At 44.6% G+C, this 18,639-nt stretch overlaps 1 protein-coding gene across 1 annotated transcript in view; it reads right to left on the bottom strand.

Moving 5' to 3' along the window:
• The window catches only part of HEATR6 (HEAT repeat containing 6), a 50,555-nt gene that overhangs the window by 16,039 nt on the left and 15,877 nt on the right, over window positions 1-18,639 (bottom strand). Inside the window, exons 6-12 of the mRNA XM_068269349.1 lie at window positions 18,326-18,427; window positions 17,971-18,108; window positions 8,906-9,192; window positions 7,161-7,338; window positions 4,764-4,970; window positions 2,663-2,762; window positions 1,458-1,801 (exon numbers count right to left, since the gene is read on the bottom strand). Of these exons, the coding sequence (XP_068125450.1) occupies window positions 1,458-1,801; window positions 2,663-2,762; window positions 4,764-4,970; window positions 7,161-7,338; window positions 8,906-9,192; window positions 17,971-18,108; window positions 18,326-18,427 (1,356 nt within the window). The remainder of the gene's footprint in view (window positions 1-1,457; window positions 1,802-2,662; window positions 2,763-4,763; window positions 4,971-7,160; window positions 7,339-8,905; window positions 9,193-17,970; window positions 18,109-18,325; window positions 18,428-18,639) is intronic.

Genomic DNA, 18,639 nt, shown 5'->3' with positions numbered 1-18,639 from the left:
ATACATTAGCCTTTTCTACTACATAATGCTTTTAGTCGTGATAAAAGGTAACATTTATTCATAATTAAACTTGTGCTACCTCCTGCCCTGTCAGACCACTAAGTGCTATCATACCTTCTCATACCTACTTATAGGGGTTCTCAACTTCAAGGGTCAGATAATTTCCCTCTGACACCACTTGTCGCCAGCAGAAAGGTGGAGAGGCATGCAGCCTTTACCCCAACACAAACCCTGGCACAGAGACCCACAGTGCCATACCCTAGCTGTCCCTATGAAGTAGTAACACGCCACATCATTAACTGAAATGGAATCATGATATAGATGGTAACCGCTATATTCCCATCCAATGGTAGTGAAGGTAGTGAGTGAGCATGCCATAACCCATTCCAGAGGACACTGCAATGCTTCTACTATGACACCAGTCTTCCTTCAACCCCCATGTGGCATAATCACTGGAGCTTCATGGGAACTTAAGAGTTTGTAAGGGTCTACAGTAAAGAGAACCCAAAGTGCATGCTAACAAAAAATATACTACCCTACAAAGAGGGAAGTCTCTGGATCTTTCAAAGGTTTCCAATGTCCCGTTCCAGACCACTGGCACTGCCCAGGAACCTCTGGTAGTTCGTGATGACACTGCTTTTCGTGCACAAGTGGGGAAGAGCAGACCCCGTGCGAGAACAGCCACGCTAGTACATGACCATGACATATCTGACAAGCTCTTGTCGGACATGTTCTGGGGGTCTGTGCCTGACAAAGGTGAGGGCAAAGAGGACATGGGAAGCCTCTGGAGGATCCAGTGGCTTTCCTTTTTTTGTAGGTAAGCATGCATTTTTGTTTCAATCTGCCTCATGTACACTTTAATGTGGCTGCATGATAGAGCCAAATAAATTTGACTTCTAGGTATAGTTGAAAAAATGATCAATTGCACAGACAATTTTGAATCAAAACTTTTCTTTTGATTGGTAGATTTTTATCCCAAGATTATAGAAAAACATTAAAAAAAATGTTTGATAGGACATGGCGGAAAATTCTGATCTATCAAAAACCCTTCAGAATGATTCAGTCTATTTTGTGGATATGGGCTTTGAAAGTAAAACAATTTCTTCTCTCTCTATTCCCAGGCAACCCAAAATAAAAAACAAAACAAAACACAAAAACACAAAGATAAAAAATCTAATGGAATTAGCAACCTGTTCCACTTAGTTACTAATCATATGATCAGAGCTAGGAGGATGCAGAATTTATCACTGTTTGGTGTTATACAATATGGCCCTACCTCTGATGTATGTTAATTCTTATTTGCATTTTAACAGAACAGAAACCGCCTTATCTATTCATACCAAAACATGCAGATGTAAAAAAGTAAATACATTTATTAGAAGTGCAGCAATTTACTTGCTGTAATCACCTCTATTAATACTTAGAGGACTATTTCACCTTTCCACTGATATTCATACCTGCAGACCTTCTAAGCGGACAGGAGAGGGCTCATACTGGAGAGTAGAAGAGCTGACATCACTGTCAGAGTAGGAGTCTTCCCGAGGACTGACCACTAGTGAAATGCACAATCGTGCTAGCCAGCAAGGCTCAGTCTTTGGCAGCTGGGGATGGACTTCAGGGTACACAAAGGTGTTCTTTCTCCACCAGTCAGGATCACTGAGCTGTGTAATCGTGGCAGAACCATTGCTTGGTAACAATGAAACAACTGGCTGTTGCAGAAGTGCCTGCACCTCAGGTAGTGGTACTTCAGCAGAAACAATAGCACCCAACAATGTAAGACTTGACACGCGAACATTCACATCTACAACACAAAATTAATGATGAAAAAGCATGCCAGACTACCACTGGTAAAAAAAAACAACACATAATAGACCTATTCACTGAAAAAAAAAACAACAACAAAAAACAAACACAAAATGTTCTTAACATTAGGCATTTTTATCAAGTTGAATTTATTAAATTACAGTACATATAAGATAGATGATTTGAACTGTCCATGCTCATGTGTGTTCTGATTAATAGAACTGCAGTGCTGAATGAAAACTGTACAACTTAGAATGTTTACAGAACACATTATATTCCATCAGCTGATATGAAGAAATTACTATAAAGAATAGCAGAAAGAAGCCCAGGTTTTTAGCTGTTTGGTATACTAAAATATTGTGATTTCATACATCCAGTAGAATTTCAGGTGTGTTGCCAAGTAAGTAAGATGACTTTCTAAATGCTAAAAGCAGAATGAAAACAATATATCACTAGGGATGGTCAAGGCCATGAAAAAAATTCTAATCGAATTCCACCTCGTGGCATTCGATTGGTCTATTTTGAAACTGCTTAGATTTACATCCAGATTTGCTTAATCCTTCAGAAACTTGGAACCATTTGCATCTCATTGACCAACCTTACTGATTGCAAATTCCACGGAAAACAAACTGTATCTGCTGACTAGCGGATGACTCATTCTCTGGTATTTCTAATCTGGAGGCAGTTATAAGGGTTGGCTTCTTAATAGGATGCTGTACTGAGCGGAGAGCAGTCGACCATTCAGAGGAGGGGAAATACTGCTCAACTGTATTCTGTAACATCTTATTATGCTTTACAAATAGATTGAGTAACTAAAATGAGAATGCAGCAGCCTGTCTAAAATGAAACATTTGCCAACCTTTATTCCGGATGTATGGTTTAATATGGTTCCAAACTCTTGTGAGAAGGCCAGGTTTTAACCGGTGATAAGGGGCATTTGAAACCAAGTTTGCAAGGCACTGAAATACAGTCACAGAGAAACAAAAGATTTTATGCACCCAATGTAATAGTTAAAAGTACCATATACCAACATATAAACCTATATGATAAACATCTCTCCACCCAAAAAATATGGTTGTTGACGTGTTCCTTAGAATATTCATTTTTCTTTATTGTCTTTATTGTTTTTACTAAATTTAACAATAGAAACACACATAAAAAAACATAACATTGACCTGCATAATATTGTGTAGGCCCGGCTAGTGCCACCAAAACTGCTTTGACCTATTAAAAAGTGTACACGAGACGGGTTGGGAAAGACGACTTTTACTTACCTGTGAGTTCTTCCAGCCCCCGTAGTTTGTCAGGTATCTCTGTGTCCTCTGCGTTCCCTCCATTGCACTCGTCAGCCAAATTAAAAACGGAACTGAATACTAAAAAAAACACACACAAAAAACCCCAAAGTGTTTTACTTACCTGGGCCTTCTGCAAGCCCCCTGCAGCCTTCCTGTCCCGCGATCCTGCGTTCTCCTGCCACCATACCTAGTTTTGTTACCGTCGACGCAGCAACTGTGCCTGCGTGTCCCGAACCACACCTATCTTTCTTCCCGTTCCCACCCGCAATAGCATCCTGTGCTAATAGCAGAACGCTGTTGCGGGCAGGAACATGAAGAAAAATATACGTGTGGCTTGGGGCATGCAGGCGCAGCTGGCGTCGACTTATAAATCGACGGTAACGAAAGTAGCTGACAGCGGGAGAACGGAGGATCGTGGAGGACTGACGTGGGACAGGAAGGCTGCAAGGGGCTGGCAGAAGCCCCAGGTAAGAGAAACACTTTTTTTTTTATTCAGCTCCGCTTTAAAGTCAGCGACTATTAGTTGTGAGCTACTGCGCAGATGCTGTCTCAGCCAAGTGCCTTTCCGATGGACGCGTAATACGAATTACGCATGTGCAGAACACTACTTAAAGGGGCACTACAACGAAAAACTGTAAATTGTAAAATATGCGCAAACATATACAAATAAGAAGTACATTTTTTCCAGCGTAAAATGAGCCATAAATTACTTTTCTCCTATGCTGCTGTCACTTACAGTAGGTAGTAGAAATCCGACAGACGTGACAGGTTTTGGACTAGTCCATCTCTTTATAAGGAATTCTAAGGGATATATTTATTTTCAAAAGCACTTAGTGAATGGCAGTTCCTCTGTCCAACTGCCAAAAAACTGTGTAGCGAGCAGGGAAGCTGGCCAGCATCATTGTTTAAATCCTTTTTAGGGAATATCTTTATAAAGAATAAAAGCCTTGCTGAGAATCCCTTATGAAGAGATGAACTGGTCCAAAACCTGTCACTTCTGTCAGATTTCTACTACCTACTGTAAGGGACAGCATTATAGGAGAAAAGTAATTTATGGCTCATTTTACTCTGAAAAAAAATGTACTTATTTGTATAGGTTTGCACATATTTTAAATTTTACAGTTTTTCGCTGTAATGCCCCTTTAATTACGGGAGGGCATACAAAGCTGGTGCGTGGCCAGGACAACGCATGCGCAGTTTGCGGACTTGGCTGACAGCAGAGCAACGGAAGGGATCTGGAGGACACTGAGGGACCTGACAGACCACGGAGGGCTGGGGGTACACAGTTGATTAGGTTTTGATTTGCTTAGCTTTTTGGTACAAACTTTCAATTATGCACTGGAACATATACCATGTAATCCTAAAATGCGTGCAAGTATATTTAGGGGAACTATGGTAGTTATTTTTTCGGTAATTTACTTTTGTTTAACACACGTCAAGTACAACATTGGTCAATCAACTGTTCTCAGTTGGCATTGTCTAACTACAATGCATGTCAAGTTCAGATGGTAACTATGTTATATCTATTGCACCATAGTACTTTGCTCAGTAATAAAAGCCTGATGACCTTGCACTCAAACAATTAATTTATACTCTCAATGACATAGATTAACTAGTGAGCATTTTACCTGACAGTCTAACTCTGTATGAATATTAAATGCAAACCTTGATAATCTGTGTTAGTGTTTGTGCTGAAGACTCTGCAACCATTGCTAGAAGAAGACATCTGTGCAACTCCCGTAGACTTGAAGCAAGTGTGACAGAAAATGGAGTAAAAGCTTGCTTGTGTTCATTTGCATCATCTGCAACGGAAAGGAACTGTTTTGATCCATCCAATATTGCTGACAGGACTTGCAGGGCGCAAGCACGAGTCTGAAATGAACAAAGCACAAAAAGAGATAAACACGGATGCGGAAGAAATGGCCACTAATAGGTACAGTCCAGCCCACTCGGTGTGTCTGCATCTCCCCCTTCCCTCCCAAATGCAGACTGTGCACCATCCCTCCAAGTCCAAGACTCCAAGTCCCTGCATTCCCCCCCCCCCCCCTTCACCAAAATGCAGACAGTGCAGCTCCCTTCAGGCCCCTGTGTCTTCCCCCTCCTAATAAGGAGTGTGCAGTGGTGAGTGTAATGCAAGGGAGGAAATAAGTGAAAAATTGACAATCCTCTTCTCATAGTATTTGAAGCCATCCAACTCTGCCACAGCATTGGCAACTGGGTAGTCAGTATGTCAATCAGTGCAGCTCCTATTACCATCCCATAGTGCGAGTGCAGGGTGTCTTGCAATAGACGGGATGGTCAATAAGATGCAAATAATTAAGTTGATACAGTATGCAAATTTTGTATGCAAATTCATATAGCTTGAAAATGAGCCAATCAAATCCTGCTGAGGTAAAATTCAATTGGACCATTGTCAAGCTACATCCATTTGCATACATGATTTGCATAATCATGCATCAACTCAAAATTATTTACAACTCATTGACCATCCCTAGTAGCAATCATGGAGAAGAGGTGTCCGGATCAATGAAGAGCAGCCGTAGAGGACCAGAAAGACACTCTCGGAGGAGGAGAGTATAACCTTTATATACATTTTTTATATTTCTCTCTCACTCCTCATGGTTTAGCTCAAGCACAATCCTCCTCTCTGCTGGCAGCGGTATTTCAGCCATTAATGGTGGAAGAGGACATTACAGTAATTATAAACGATCATATTTTCTTCAAGTTGACATACCCTGTGGAAATTATAAAAAGTGTAATTTCAAAGAGAAGCCGTAACCAAGAATTAAACGTCATCCCAATCGTTAGCTGATACCCCCTTTCCTATGTGAAATCTATTCCTTTTCTCAAACGGATCATCAAGAGGCCCTGTATGGCTGATTTTGTGGTGAAACCCCTCCCACAGCGTTATGTCAGAGCCTCACAGTACTGAGGTGCTGACATCACACCGTGGAAGCCTTGTTGCATTGTGGGAAATAACAGCTGGTTCCAACTGAAAAAAAAAAAAGCAGCATCTCCTTCCAGTGACATCACCTGCCAGCAGTAAAAATGTCACCATGTGATAAATGTCTGAATGTAAATCAGGGAGAGGAAAGATTTTACAATGAGCAAACACTGGCTAAATCATTTATACATAATTATTGTAAAAATTAAGCACTTTTTAAATTACATTATTTTCACAGGAGTTCCTCTTTAGGCTATCTACACACCGAGGATAAATGTCCCAGAAACAATCTTTCTTCATAGCTTTGGGTGATGGTTTAGCCACATTTATATAGAAATGCCGCTGAAGTCTCTACTGAGTAGCATGGTATATTTTGTGGAAAGTGCATGTGGAGGACACGCAAGCAGCATCCAAGTACAGCCTCAGCAGAACAATATAGGATTTACCACCTCAGTGAGTAATATTATTCTATTTATTTTTTTTTAAATTGTGTATGCAGCTTTATTCTGTTTATGAATTAGATGTTCACGTATGTAAAAACATTAAAATGAAACAAAATCTACTAAAAACAAGACCTTTCTTGATCAATTGCTCATGAAATTATCTATCAGAACTCAAGCAGGAAAGACATTCTTTACTTCAAGTGGCCACTGAAGCATGGTAGGAAGGTGGGGTGAGCGACGTTTAAATGCTGGCTGGAAAGTTCTGTACTTCATCGAGCAGTACAAACCTAGCAGTGGTGGCATTTTGATCAATACTCTGTCAGGTTTCTGCTGAAAACTCAACAAAATTCAAACGTTGAGCAGTGACAAACTAGGCAAAGTATACTTTAGGAGTCCTTTAAATATGCCCAGATCTGTATGAAAATCAGGAAGGCCCAACCTTATATTGTTATGGCAAGACGCTCACATGTATCTATTTGTCAGTGAGATCAATGGAGGTGAAAAAGAGTGCAATTCATCTGGTAGTAACCCAGCAAAAGCACTGCACATTGACTGCAGTAACAGGCACTAGATTACAGAACGCTGAGATCTGATGGGCGATTGTGTATTGATGATAGACCATTGCTCTTAGGAGTTTTATAGCATTAATTCTGTATATCAAAACAAAAAACATACCTTTGGAGAAAAGTCTTTAAGAACAACTGTCATGAGAGACAAAGACTGCGGACTTCCTATGCCAGGTATGTCTGGAACAAAGGCTGACCAATAGCCGTAAAGAACCTTCTTTTCCATGGACTTTATTGTAGAGAGAAAACAGGATATTGCTCCTTGTCGAACTTTAACTTGAAAAGACCTGTGATAATATGAAAATACATACTGTATTTCAAGTTGAAGCAAGACATAATTGTGGGCAATCCCTTAGCAATGCAAGTGATCTAAAAAAAATAGAAAAAGTGTACCAACTATTTAATGCACTGCCTATAGTCTGATTCATTCTTCCTTCAAATGCAAATGTTTGTAAGTACAGTAAATAGATTGGCAATTATAAGACGATCATTTTCAAGGATTTGGAGATGGCTTTCAAAAAGCTATCATCTAAAGCATTTACGTTGTGTAAAAAGATTATTTTCACTGCAAAGAGCAGTAGAAGCTTGTTTATATCTGGCTAATCGGCAAATGTAATAATCAAGAATCTCTCTGTGTGTATCTTCACTCTGCCCCCCACTTTTCTGCTGAAGTGACTTAGCAGTTGCCAAGGCGATGTGTCTATTTAGCAGCGGGAGCAAGCAGAATGAAGACACAGGCAGAGAATGTCTCCTGGCCAGCAACAATTACATTTGCTAAAGAACCACAGATAAGCAAACCTGTACTAACTCTCTGCAGTGAAAGTAAATGTTTTTACACACAGGGAATGCTTTCATATGTTCTTTTACATATCTAAGAGTAGTTACCGAAGTTTTAATTTTGGGAGTACAATCCTACTTTAAAGGAAATGTCCAAGCAAAATAAAAAAATGAGTTTCACTTACCTGGGGCTTCTCCCAGCCCCATGCAGCCATCCTGTGCCCTCGTGGTCACTCACTGCTGCTCCAGTCCCCCGTTGGCAGCTTGGCGACCTCGGAGGTCGGCGGGACGCATTGCGTACATTTTTACGCATTCCCGCTAGTGCAGGAACATTAACACATACATTTTTACGCATTACTGGTTCATTGCGTAAAAATTTACGCATTGAACCAGTAACGCGTAAAAATGCATGTGTTAATGTTCCTGCACTAGCGGGAATGCGTAAAAATGTACGCAATGCGTCCCGCCGACCTCCGAGGTCGCCAAGCTGCCAGCGGGGGACTGGAGCAGCAGTGAGTGACTACGAGGGCACAGGATGGCTGCATGGGGCTGGGAGAATCCCCAGGTAAGTGAAACTCATTTTTTTATTTTGCTTGAACCTTCCCTTTAACTGGGTAACCTATATGATTACTCCTACATGGCTCACCAAATACAGGATCACTGAAATCCATAAAATACACTGATGTGAGAAAAATACCCTGAAACTGCTGTAAGCAAGTTGGATTTATGATTCTGTGTAATCAAGGGGGCGTAATTACTGAATTTGGAAGGAGCCCCTTCCAATCTTATAGCGTAATCCCAGTTTCTCGGTGCCACAAGGTTATAGGTAAGTGAGCATGAGCTGCTTGTACATGCTTACCTACAGCCTTGTGGCACATACACCTGAGGAAGTGGGGTTACATACAAAAAGACACTGCTTAGTGTTTACCGTAATAAACGTATTGATTTGTTCTACAACATGATTAATCCAGTCAGCATTTTGCAATTTATTTCATACATGCCATGGTTTACCCTATGAAGCATTCCCATTTTTGCAAAAAACATGTTGGGAAATAAAGAGTGGCAAGCAATACTGACCTTACTTTACACTGCAATCCACCCTCCACATCTGAAAATTCAGAGTCACTGCTATACAGTTTTTTAAACCTCAAAGAGGGAGGGACTGGCAGATCCTTTCCAGGAGTTTTCATTGGTGACTTCTGGGGTGTTAAGAAGGGGTTGTGGTCGGAATCTGCTGCACTGAGTTTCAGATTGTCCACAGCAGAAGTGAGTCCATCCCCAGAGTCGCTTTCTACTCCATCTTTCTTCTCGCTCTCTGGGTGGCCTCCTTTCTTTTGCTTAGCCCTGGACTTTTTCTTCTTGTTCTGCATCATATATAACAATTCTTTTAAAGCAATGGATTATAAAACCGTCCCACTCAGCCATAAATCATCTCAGGGAAAAGTGGGCCCAGAGTACGATATGTACAATATTTAAAGTGTAAAACTTCTGTCAAGGGAGCACACAAAATAATAAGTAACCTCTGCAACTGTCAGATTTAACTCAGCTTTGCAGGCAAGGTCATGTATAAAAATCAGGATGGCAGCTCCCATGAAACAGAGATAAAAGATTCTGCAGCTCAGTATCCCAGGCTTCAAGGGCTGGAGTTAGACACCTATGGAACAGAGTCTAAAGCCATTAATACAGTCATCACAGGGATGTCCAATGCAATACAAATAATTCAGAGCTGATGCAAGTTTATGCAAATTTCTTAAACACATTAATTCAGATGGGAAATGGACCAATCAAATCCCACCTTAGCAGGATTTGATTGGTCCATTTTCAAGCTGCATACATTTGCATAAGAAATTAGCATAATTGTGCATCAGCTTGGATTTGCATTTCATTGACCGGGACCCTAGTCTCTCAAAAGTTTTTGAGTCTCTGGACTGAATAGTGCACTATTTGTGTTTTTTTCTGGCCAGTAAATTTTTGAATCTAGTGATCACTAGCTCAGCACTTTATTCCTTATGAAGGGACTATTTGATTCATGTTGTGGGCAAGTGTGACTGCGATGTATGGCGTTTCTTCATTGCTCATTTTAAAGCGGACCCAAATCAAACATTTTTTTAATTAAAAATATTTAGTTGCACCACTCTGACACATACAAAGATAAACACTCCTTCAAACCCATGAGCATTTCAGTGCATGCTTTTCACCCTTCTCTTTTCATAACTAGGGTTATACTGGGGGTAGCCATTAGCAATTCCTCCATTGCCAGACACCACCTACTTCACCAGTTTGCTGGATTTTGTCTCAGCAATTTGAAAGGAAGGGAGGGGTTCCTCCAATAAATGTAAAATATTTTATATTTGTCATCATGCAGCTGAAAAAAAGGCTTTATTTCTGAAATCTTGTATTTTTAATTTGGGTCCACTTTAAGGCACATGGAATTTTACCCTTCATTGTTTTTGTTTTTTTTTGCCCTATTTACCGGTAATCACACTTTGTAGCTTATTAGTGAAATAAAAAATTCTCTTTTTGAGTGCAGCTATAATGGTTCAGGGTCCAATTTATTTTTACAATTTTACACAGTTTTTATTTATTAAAACACATTGGTTGGTTTAAAGAGCCAGTTAAGACCTAGGAGCCTGACGTGTGTCAACTTATTCCTGTGACTGTTCCCTACGCGCATATTCCACCTGCAACCTAGAAGTGGGTAACATCTGGTGAGCAGTTACAGTGTGATCACTGAGAGGTGTAGTGTTGCATAGGTTGTGGCACCCCACATGGAATAAGGTTATTGGATCCTAAATTGCTGTAGCAGTACTACCCTATGTGGAGTTTATTTTTATTTTTAAGAGTCCAGGATTTGTAGAGAGTGACTTCAGCATAAACGTATGACCCACCTGGAACCTGAGGTGGTTTACATCTGGTGAGCATTTAGATATTGGGGATCAATAGGGTATTGTACCGTTTTAGCAATCAGTAAAAGCAAGACATTTGAATCAGGATGATACCATTTATTGGCTTACTCAGAAGAATAAGAGTAAGCAAGCTTTCAGCTGTATAGCCTTCATCGGGCTTTAATGGGGATCGTGTTCTGCACAGAGAGTGACGCGGTTTATCACAGACACTGGTGTTGCTTGAGTTTGGACATTGCAGTTTGAACGGTATTACCCTATGTGGAGTCTCATTTTGCATTGAAGGTAAATTTGGAGAGCGCAGCAGGATTTGTATCTAATAACCCTTTTTTGGACTCACTGCAGCAATCCCACAGAACATGATTGCATTCTAGTGACTTTCGTGTGGCACAAGTTAAAGGGATACTGTAGGGGGGTCGGGGGAAAATGAGTTGAAGTTACCCGGGGCTTCTAATAGTCCCCCACAGACATCCTGCGCCCGCGCAGCCACTCACCGATGCTCCGGCCCCGCCTCCGGTTCACTTCTGGAATTTCAGACTTTAAAGTCTGAAAACCACTGCGCCTGTGTTGCCGTGTCCTCGAGCCTGCTGATGTCACCAGGAGTATACTGCGCAGGCCCAGTATGGTCTGTGTCTGCGCAGTACGCTCCTGGTGACATCAGCGGGATTGAGGACACGACAACGCAGGCGCAGTGGTTTTCAGACTTTAAAGTCTGAAATTCCAGAAGTGAACCGGAGGTGGGGCCAGAGCATCGGTGAGTGATTGCGTGGGCACAGGACGTCTGCGGGGGACAGTTAGAAGCCCCGGGTAAGTTCAACTCATTTTCCCCCGACCCCACTACAGTATCCCTTTAACTGATATATGTATTAAACATTCCTAAGGGCAGCGTTTTTCAACCAGTGTTCCGCGGCACACTAGTGTGCCGCGGAACGTTGCCTGGTGTGCCGTCCTCTTATCCCCCTCCCGAACGTCCCCGCGGCCGCCGCTGCTATTACCTTAGCAGCGGCCGCTCTCCCCTCTCCAGCGCATGTGTTTAGTCTAGCAGCGTATCTCCGACTGCTCTGTGTGATGCGCAGGAGGCAGGGCTCGGTTTCCATAGTAACGGCGATACATATCGCCGTTACAGGAAGTCGCTGCCCTGCTTCCTTCCGCATCACACAGAGCAGCCGGAGATACGCTGCTTGAATATACACGCGCCGGAGAGGGGAGGAGCGGCAGCTGTTGAGGTAATAACAGCGGCGGGGACGGGCGGGGGGCACTATACTGGCTATCCTGGGGCACTATACTGACTATACTGGGGCGCTATACTAGCTATACTGGGGCACTATTCTGGCTATACTGGGGCACTATACTGGCTATACTGGGGCACTATTCTGGGGCACTATACTAGCTATACTGGGGCACTATACTGGGGCACTATACTGGCTATACTGGGGCACTATTCTGGGGCACTATACTAGCTATACTGGGGCACTATACTGGGGGACTATTCTGGCTATACTGGGGCACTATACTAGCTATACTGGGGCACTATACTAGCTATACTGGGGCACTATACTGGCTATACTGGGGCACTATTCTGGGGCACTATTCTGGCTATACTGGGGCACTATTCTGGCTATACTGGGGCACTATACTGGCTATACTGGGGCACTATACTAGCTATACTGGGGGACTATACTGGGGCACTATACTGGCTATACTGGAGCACTATACTAGCTATACTGGGGGGCTATACTGGGGCACTATACTAGCTATAGTGGGGGGCTATACTGGGGCACTATACTAGCTATACTGGGACACTATACTAGCTATACTGGGGCACTATTCTGGCTATACTGGGGCACTATTCTGGCTATACTGGGGCACTATACTGGGGCACTATACTAGGGCACTATACTAGCTACACTGAGGCAACTAAACTCCCTACACTGGGGCAACTATGCTAGCTATGCAGCCGCACCCCAGCCCCCCCCCCCCCCCCCCATAGCCTGCTGCGCACGGCACTGTCGACTAGGTCGCGCAAACAACCGGGGGCCGCATCCAACCCCCCCATCCCCCCCCCCCCTTCCCCCCGCGCCGTTCCCCGGAGAAAAATTTGATCAGACAGTGTTCCCCGGGCCGGAAAAGGTTGGGAACCACTGCCTTAGGGGAACCCTATAAAAACTTCACCAACCTAGTAATATGCTACATGGACAGTGTACATCCAAAAAGTTCATTCATGCATGCGATATGTTTGGCAGCTTACAAAAGAGGCTATTTCTCTATTCAGCATGTAATTCTCAGGCCTTGCCTGTATGGATTCATAACTGTGCTACATAGTGGTGTCTAAACTATGAAGGAAATTCATGTTTAGACTCCCATCTCCTATTCTTACATGTTCTGGTAGTTCTCTGCAATTACAGATTTCGTGATTTATACATTACTACAAGATAAGCGTTATTATCACAGATACTGTAAATTGAATCAACCCCAAATATTACTTGAATAACAATGCAATTATATAATGCATTACTGATTTAGCTACCATGATGTGATATGGGAAAAACACAGATACACACAAACACATACATACTGTATATATAATTACAGTAACTTAATAGAGTAATCTCTGTGTGCGAGCTAGACTAGTTTGACATCTGTACTTCAGTCAGTCAAAAATCTCGTACACATGTACGAGGGGTATGTTGCCTGTAACAGATTGGGTCTCAATCCCTTGGGCAAAATTGCAAGGCTGAAACAGTACAGATGTGTATTTAGCCTGCAGGCTAGTGATGTGTACTGTTGCTATGTCAGAATCAATTTTATTTCGCCAAGCATGACTGGGTCAGGCCCGGAATTGGGTTTGGCACAATGGAGCGGTAAATAGAAAGAAAGGCAGGAAAAACATTAGAATGACAGTAATATCTCATACTCAAATATAGGCATACACGAATATACAATCAGCAATTAGATATGCACACTGCTGAAGACTGACGCTCCTATGCAGGAGGTAGGGCGCCGATAGGGGGTGGTAGAATGCTAAGTAAGTTCAGGAGGCTAACGGCCATCGGGAAGAAAGAGTTCTTGTGTCTGGTGGTCTTGGTGGGGATGGCACGAAGTCTCCGACCCAGTGGAAGTGGGGTGAAAAAACAGTGGCCTGGGTGAGAGAGGTCACTTGCAATCCTCAGTGCCCTGGCTTGCAGTCTCGTGTTATACAGGTGGTCAAGTGGGGGCAGAGGTCTCCCAATGATCCTCTCTGCCGACCTAATGATCCTCTGTAATTTGTGCCTGTCACTGGCGGTGGCTCCCACATACCACACCAAGATGGCGGAGCAGAGGATCGATTCAATGGTGGCAGTGTAAAAGCATGTTAGAATCTCCTGAGCCATGCCGAACTTCCGCAGTTGGCGGAGGAAGAAGAGTCTCTGCTGGGCTTTCCGTTGGGTTGACACGATATTGACTCTCCAACTGAGATCGCTGGAGATGGTGGTGCCCAGCAGGCGAGCGCAGGGCACTCTGGCCACCTCAGTGCCATCGATGTAGATGGGAGGTGGGGTAGGTGCAGACTTCCTAAAGTCAATTATAAGTTCAACGGTTTTGGCCGTGTTGAGCACCAGGCTGTTCTCTTTACACCAGTGGCATAGTCTTTCCACCTGTTGCTGGTAATCCCGGATGTTGTCCTTGGTGACGAGGCCAACAATGGTGGTGTCATCCGCAAATTTTATGACTTTGACAGAGTCTGCCGTGGATCTGCAATCATTTGTGTAAAGGGAGAAGAGCAGTGGGGACAGGACGCAGCCCTGGGGTGCCCCTGTGTTTGTTATCTCTACTCGTGAGTAGATGTCCCCCAGCCTGACAACTTGGGATCTGTTAGAAAGAAAGTCAGTGATCCTTTGCCGCAGGGTGGAGTGGACTCCCAGTGTGGCCAGGACATTCTGGAGGGTGCGTGGGCATAGTGTTAAATGCCGAGCTGAAGTCTAGTAGCAGTACTCTGGCATAAGCATCCCTCCTGTCTAGATGGTTGTAGATGTATTCCAGACAGATGTTTAGAGCATCATCAGTGGACCTATTTGCCCTGTAGGCGAACTGGAGTGGGTCTAGTAGGGGCAAGGTGGATAGCTTGAGGGTGGATAAGACCACTCTCTCTAGGGACTTCATGATAACGGACGTCAGGGCTACAGGCCTGTAGTTGTTGAGGTCGGAGATGCCTTGTTTCTTAGGAACAGGAATGATGGTGGACCTCTTGAAGCACGCAGGGACTCTGCCCTCTGTCAGTGACCTGCTGAAGATGGCAGAGAGGATGGGGGCAAGTTGCTCCGAACAGGTTTTGAGGCAGGCTGGGGACACGCCGTCGGGTCCCGAGGCTTTCCTGGCATTTAGCGTGGACAGGAGGTGCCGAACGTCTGCCTCCCTCACTTCCAGAGAGAGAGAGAGTCCTCACTTGGGTCACTGTGCGCGAGGGCTGGGGAGGTGGTGGGTGCCCCTCAGACTCGGGGTGCCTTTCAAACCTGCAGTAGAATTTGCTTAGTTCTTCAGCTAATTCAGGGCTGGGTGTAGCATGTTGCGGGGGAGGCTTGTAGTTGGTGGCAGCCTTAAGCCCTTGCCATACAGCTCGTGAGTTGTTTGAGCGCAGGTTCTGCTTCATCCTCTCAGCAAACTTCTCTTTTGCAGCTCTCAGCTCTCGCTTCAGAGCGTTCCTCGCCTTCCTGAATTCCTCCTGCTTTCCTGCCTTGTGAGCCGCCTCCTTGCGTTTCCGCAGTAGCCGTAGCTTGTTGGAGAACCACGGTTTGTTATTCGGGTAGACCTTGAAGGAGTTGGTTGGGACGCAGGAGGCCTCACAGAAGCTGATGTAAGAGGTAATGTTGTCCGCCCACTCGTCCAGGTCAGGAGCTGCCAGGGATTCCCAGTCTGTGCAATCAAAGCAGGCTTGAAGGTGGAGCTTGGCCTCGCTGGACCATACCTTGGAGGACTTCACGACCGGTTTTGCAGATCCCAGGAGCCTTCTGTAGGTGGGGATGAGATGAACAAGGCAGTGGTCGGAGGAGCCAAGTGCCGCCCCAGGGATAGCCTTATAGGCATTCTTCAGTGGCGTATAACAATGATCGAGGGTGTTCGGGCCTCTGGTTGGGCAGGCAACATGCTGGTGGTAGCGTGGCAGCTCTTGTCGAAGGTTTGCCCTATTGAAGTCCCCCATGACTATGAACAGTGAGTGTGGGAGGGATATTTCCCACTGCGAGATGGTGTCGCTGAGGGTACTCAGGGCAGATTTGGCGTCGGCATCAGGGGGAATGTACACTCCGACAAGGACATAGGAGGAGAACTCTCTTGGTGAGTATGCTGGCCTGCAGTTCACGAGGAGAAGTTCTAGGTCTGGGGTGCACATACTGTCAAGTACTGGTGGGGTGGGGTGGGGCACCATGAGGAGCTGACGTAGAAGCAGATGCCACCACCTCTTTTCTTCCCAGAGAGAGAAGGGCCGCGGTCCCCCCGTATGAGGCTGAAGCCAGGGAGATGTAGGGCGTTCTCCGGGATGTCCTCATGTAGCCAAGTCTCCGTAAAGCACAGTACTGGGGTGTTCCTCCCGAGCTCCCACCTGCCGCAGAGGAGACGTAGTTCATCCAGTTTGTTAGGGAGAGAGCGGACATTTGCCAGGAGCACCGAGGGGATGGCTGACCTCAAGCCCCTCTTCTTGAGTCTCACGCGGGCCCCAGCTCGACAGCCCCTTCGCCGCCAGCCTGCACCGGGCCAGGGAGCGGAGTCCAGGACTTGCTGTATGTAGTTCTGGACCCGGTTTGGCAGCAGATTGGCCTCAGGGAGTGGTGGGCCGCGATGTTCCCACCGCAGAAGTTGCTCCCTGGAGTACTTGGTGCGTGTGGTGGTGTGGGGGGCGTGGCCGATGACGGGAGTCGGGTGCCCACGGGGGGTAGAGGAGCCTGGCATTGCCAAGGGTCGCCCTCCTCAGAGACAGTCCAGGACCATACAGTGCAATTAAAAGCAGTCTTGTGCAGTTAAAGACAGGTCATCACGTGCGCCGTGCAGTACGGCCTGTCACATGAGCGGTTCAAGACAGTCCCTCACAGGAGCGGTGCAACACAGTCCTTCATATGAGCAGTGCAATACGGTTCACCACACTAATGGTGGTGCAATACAGTCCATCCCATGAGCAGTGCTGTACAGCAGTGCAACACAGACTATCACATGGGCAGTGCAATACAGTCCATCTTATGGGCAGTGCAATACGGTACCACCCATGAGCAGTGCAAAACAGTCCATCTTATGAGCAGTGCAATACAGATACAGTCAGATACAGTCCATCTTATGAGCAGTGCAATACGGTACCCCCCATGAGCAGTGCAATACAGTACCCCCCATGAGCAGTGCAATACAGTCCATCTTATAAGCAGTGCAATACGGTACCCCCCATGAGCGGTGCAATACACATCATCACGTGAGCGGTGCAATACAGATCATCACGTGAGCGGTGCAATACAGCCAGCAAGAGAGCAGATCATGTAGCAGTCAGCAGTAATCTATAGTAAGCATAAAGAGCAGTGGTAGCAGCAGATGCAGTTGTGCCAGGTGGTGAAAGGAGTGAGTGAGGAGAAAAGTGTTCTTGGCTGAAATAATCCACCAGGCTGATGTCTGGCGTAGGCATAGAACACCAGAGACTTGATTCATTAATCAGCACTGCTAAAGCAGCGCAGCGTAAATGGAGCAGCGCAAGCTAAAATCTCATTGAGCATGCTACGAGCAGTAGTGCTGCGCAGCGTGCGCTGGTAACTAGCGCGCGCTGCTTTTAAACAACACCCGCTCCTTTAAAAACTCACCCTGAGCCCCGTAGGGTCCTGTACTGTTTTAGGACGAGATCCCCGCACTTTGATTGGCCCTTCAGGTTGCCCGTCACTTGACAGTGACAGTGCTAGTTACCAGTGCACACTACACAACACTACTGCTCGCAGCGTGCGCAATGAGATTTTAGCCCACACTGCTCCATTTAAGCTGCTCTGCTTTAGCAGCACAGCTTAATGAATCGAGTCCCAGACTCTCTGCACAAGCAGTCATTTTCGCTGCCTTGACCGTATTTCATCTAGTAGTGTATATGGCTAAACAGTTCACACAATGGGAGGAAGGGATCCCCTGTTATTTTCTGGAAAGGTGTCACAGCTTGATATTTCTCCAAGCAAATACAGAAGCATTATGAAACAGATGTCCAAGTGAAAGTGCATTCTGAGTAAACACAGTTCATTATTTCTATACCCATGTAGGTCGAGCAGGTGTCCCTTCAGTTTGCTCTGGTTTTGTAGGCGATATTCCATCATACTGAGGTAGGGGAGTTGGATAAAGAACTGATGGCATTTCTATGTTGAATCCAGGAAGTCCATGAAGCATGTATTTCTAGAAAGAAAAAATAATCACATTTCTGCATTTCTCTCCCAATCATATAAACATTACAAACCAAGGTAGATATCAAAAATGTAATACCTTTAGGTTTAAACATACAAAATTAGAAAATGACATGCTATACATGAACAAATTATTTCAAGGTACCAAACCTCTGTCACTGCCACAGCAGCAGAAGTTACATAAATGTGGCATTCAGTATAAGCAATACCTTGAGCACAGCAAGCAGAGAGCCAAGTGTATCAGTTTCCTTTAACACGATTTTGCTACCATTTAGGATAGATTGTATGCCTTTCAAAGCATTCTGCATTAGCTGAAAAAAACAAAACAAAAACGGGTTGTCTTATACACACAACTAAGAGATTGTTATTCATTCACTTTTCTATTATGTTTATACAAAAAACACAAGCTTTAGTTATTGAGCGCATGTGTATGAGCCAAGCTTTATTTGGGACAATAACACAACAGACACAACATGAACTTAGCCTAATGCTTCCTTGCTAACAGATTTTCAGTCAGGTTCTC

The sequence above is a fragment of the Hyperolius riggenbachi genome, chromosome 2, assembly GCF_040937935.1.
Source record: "Hyperolius riggenbachi isolate aHypRig1 chromosome 2, aHypRig1.pri, whole genome shotgun sequence".
In the NCBI taxonomy this organism is placed as follows: Eukaryota; Metazoa; Chordata; class Amphibia; order Anura; family Hyperoliidae; genus Hyperolius; species Hyperolius riggenbachi.
This window is presented reverse-complemented; position numbering and strand designations above follow the sequence as displayed.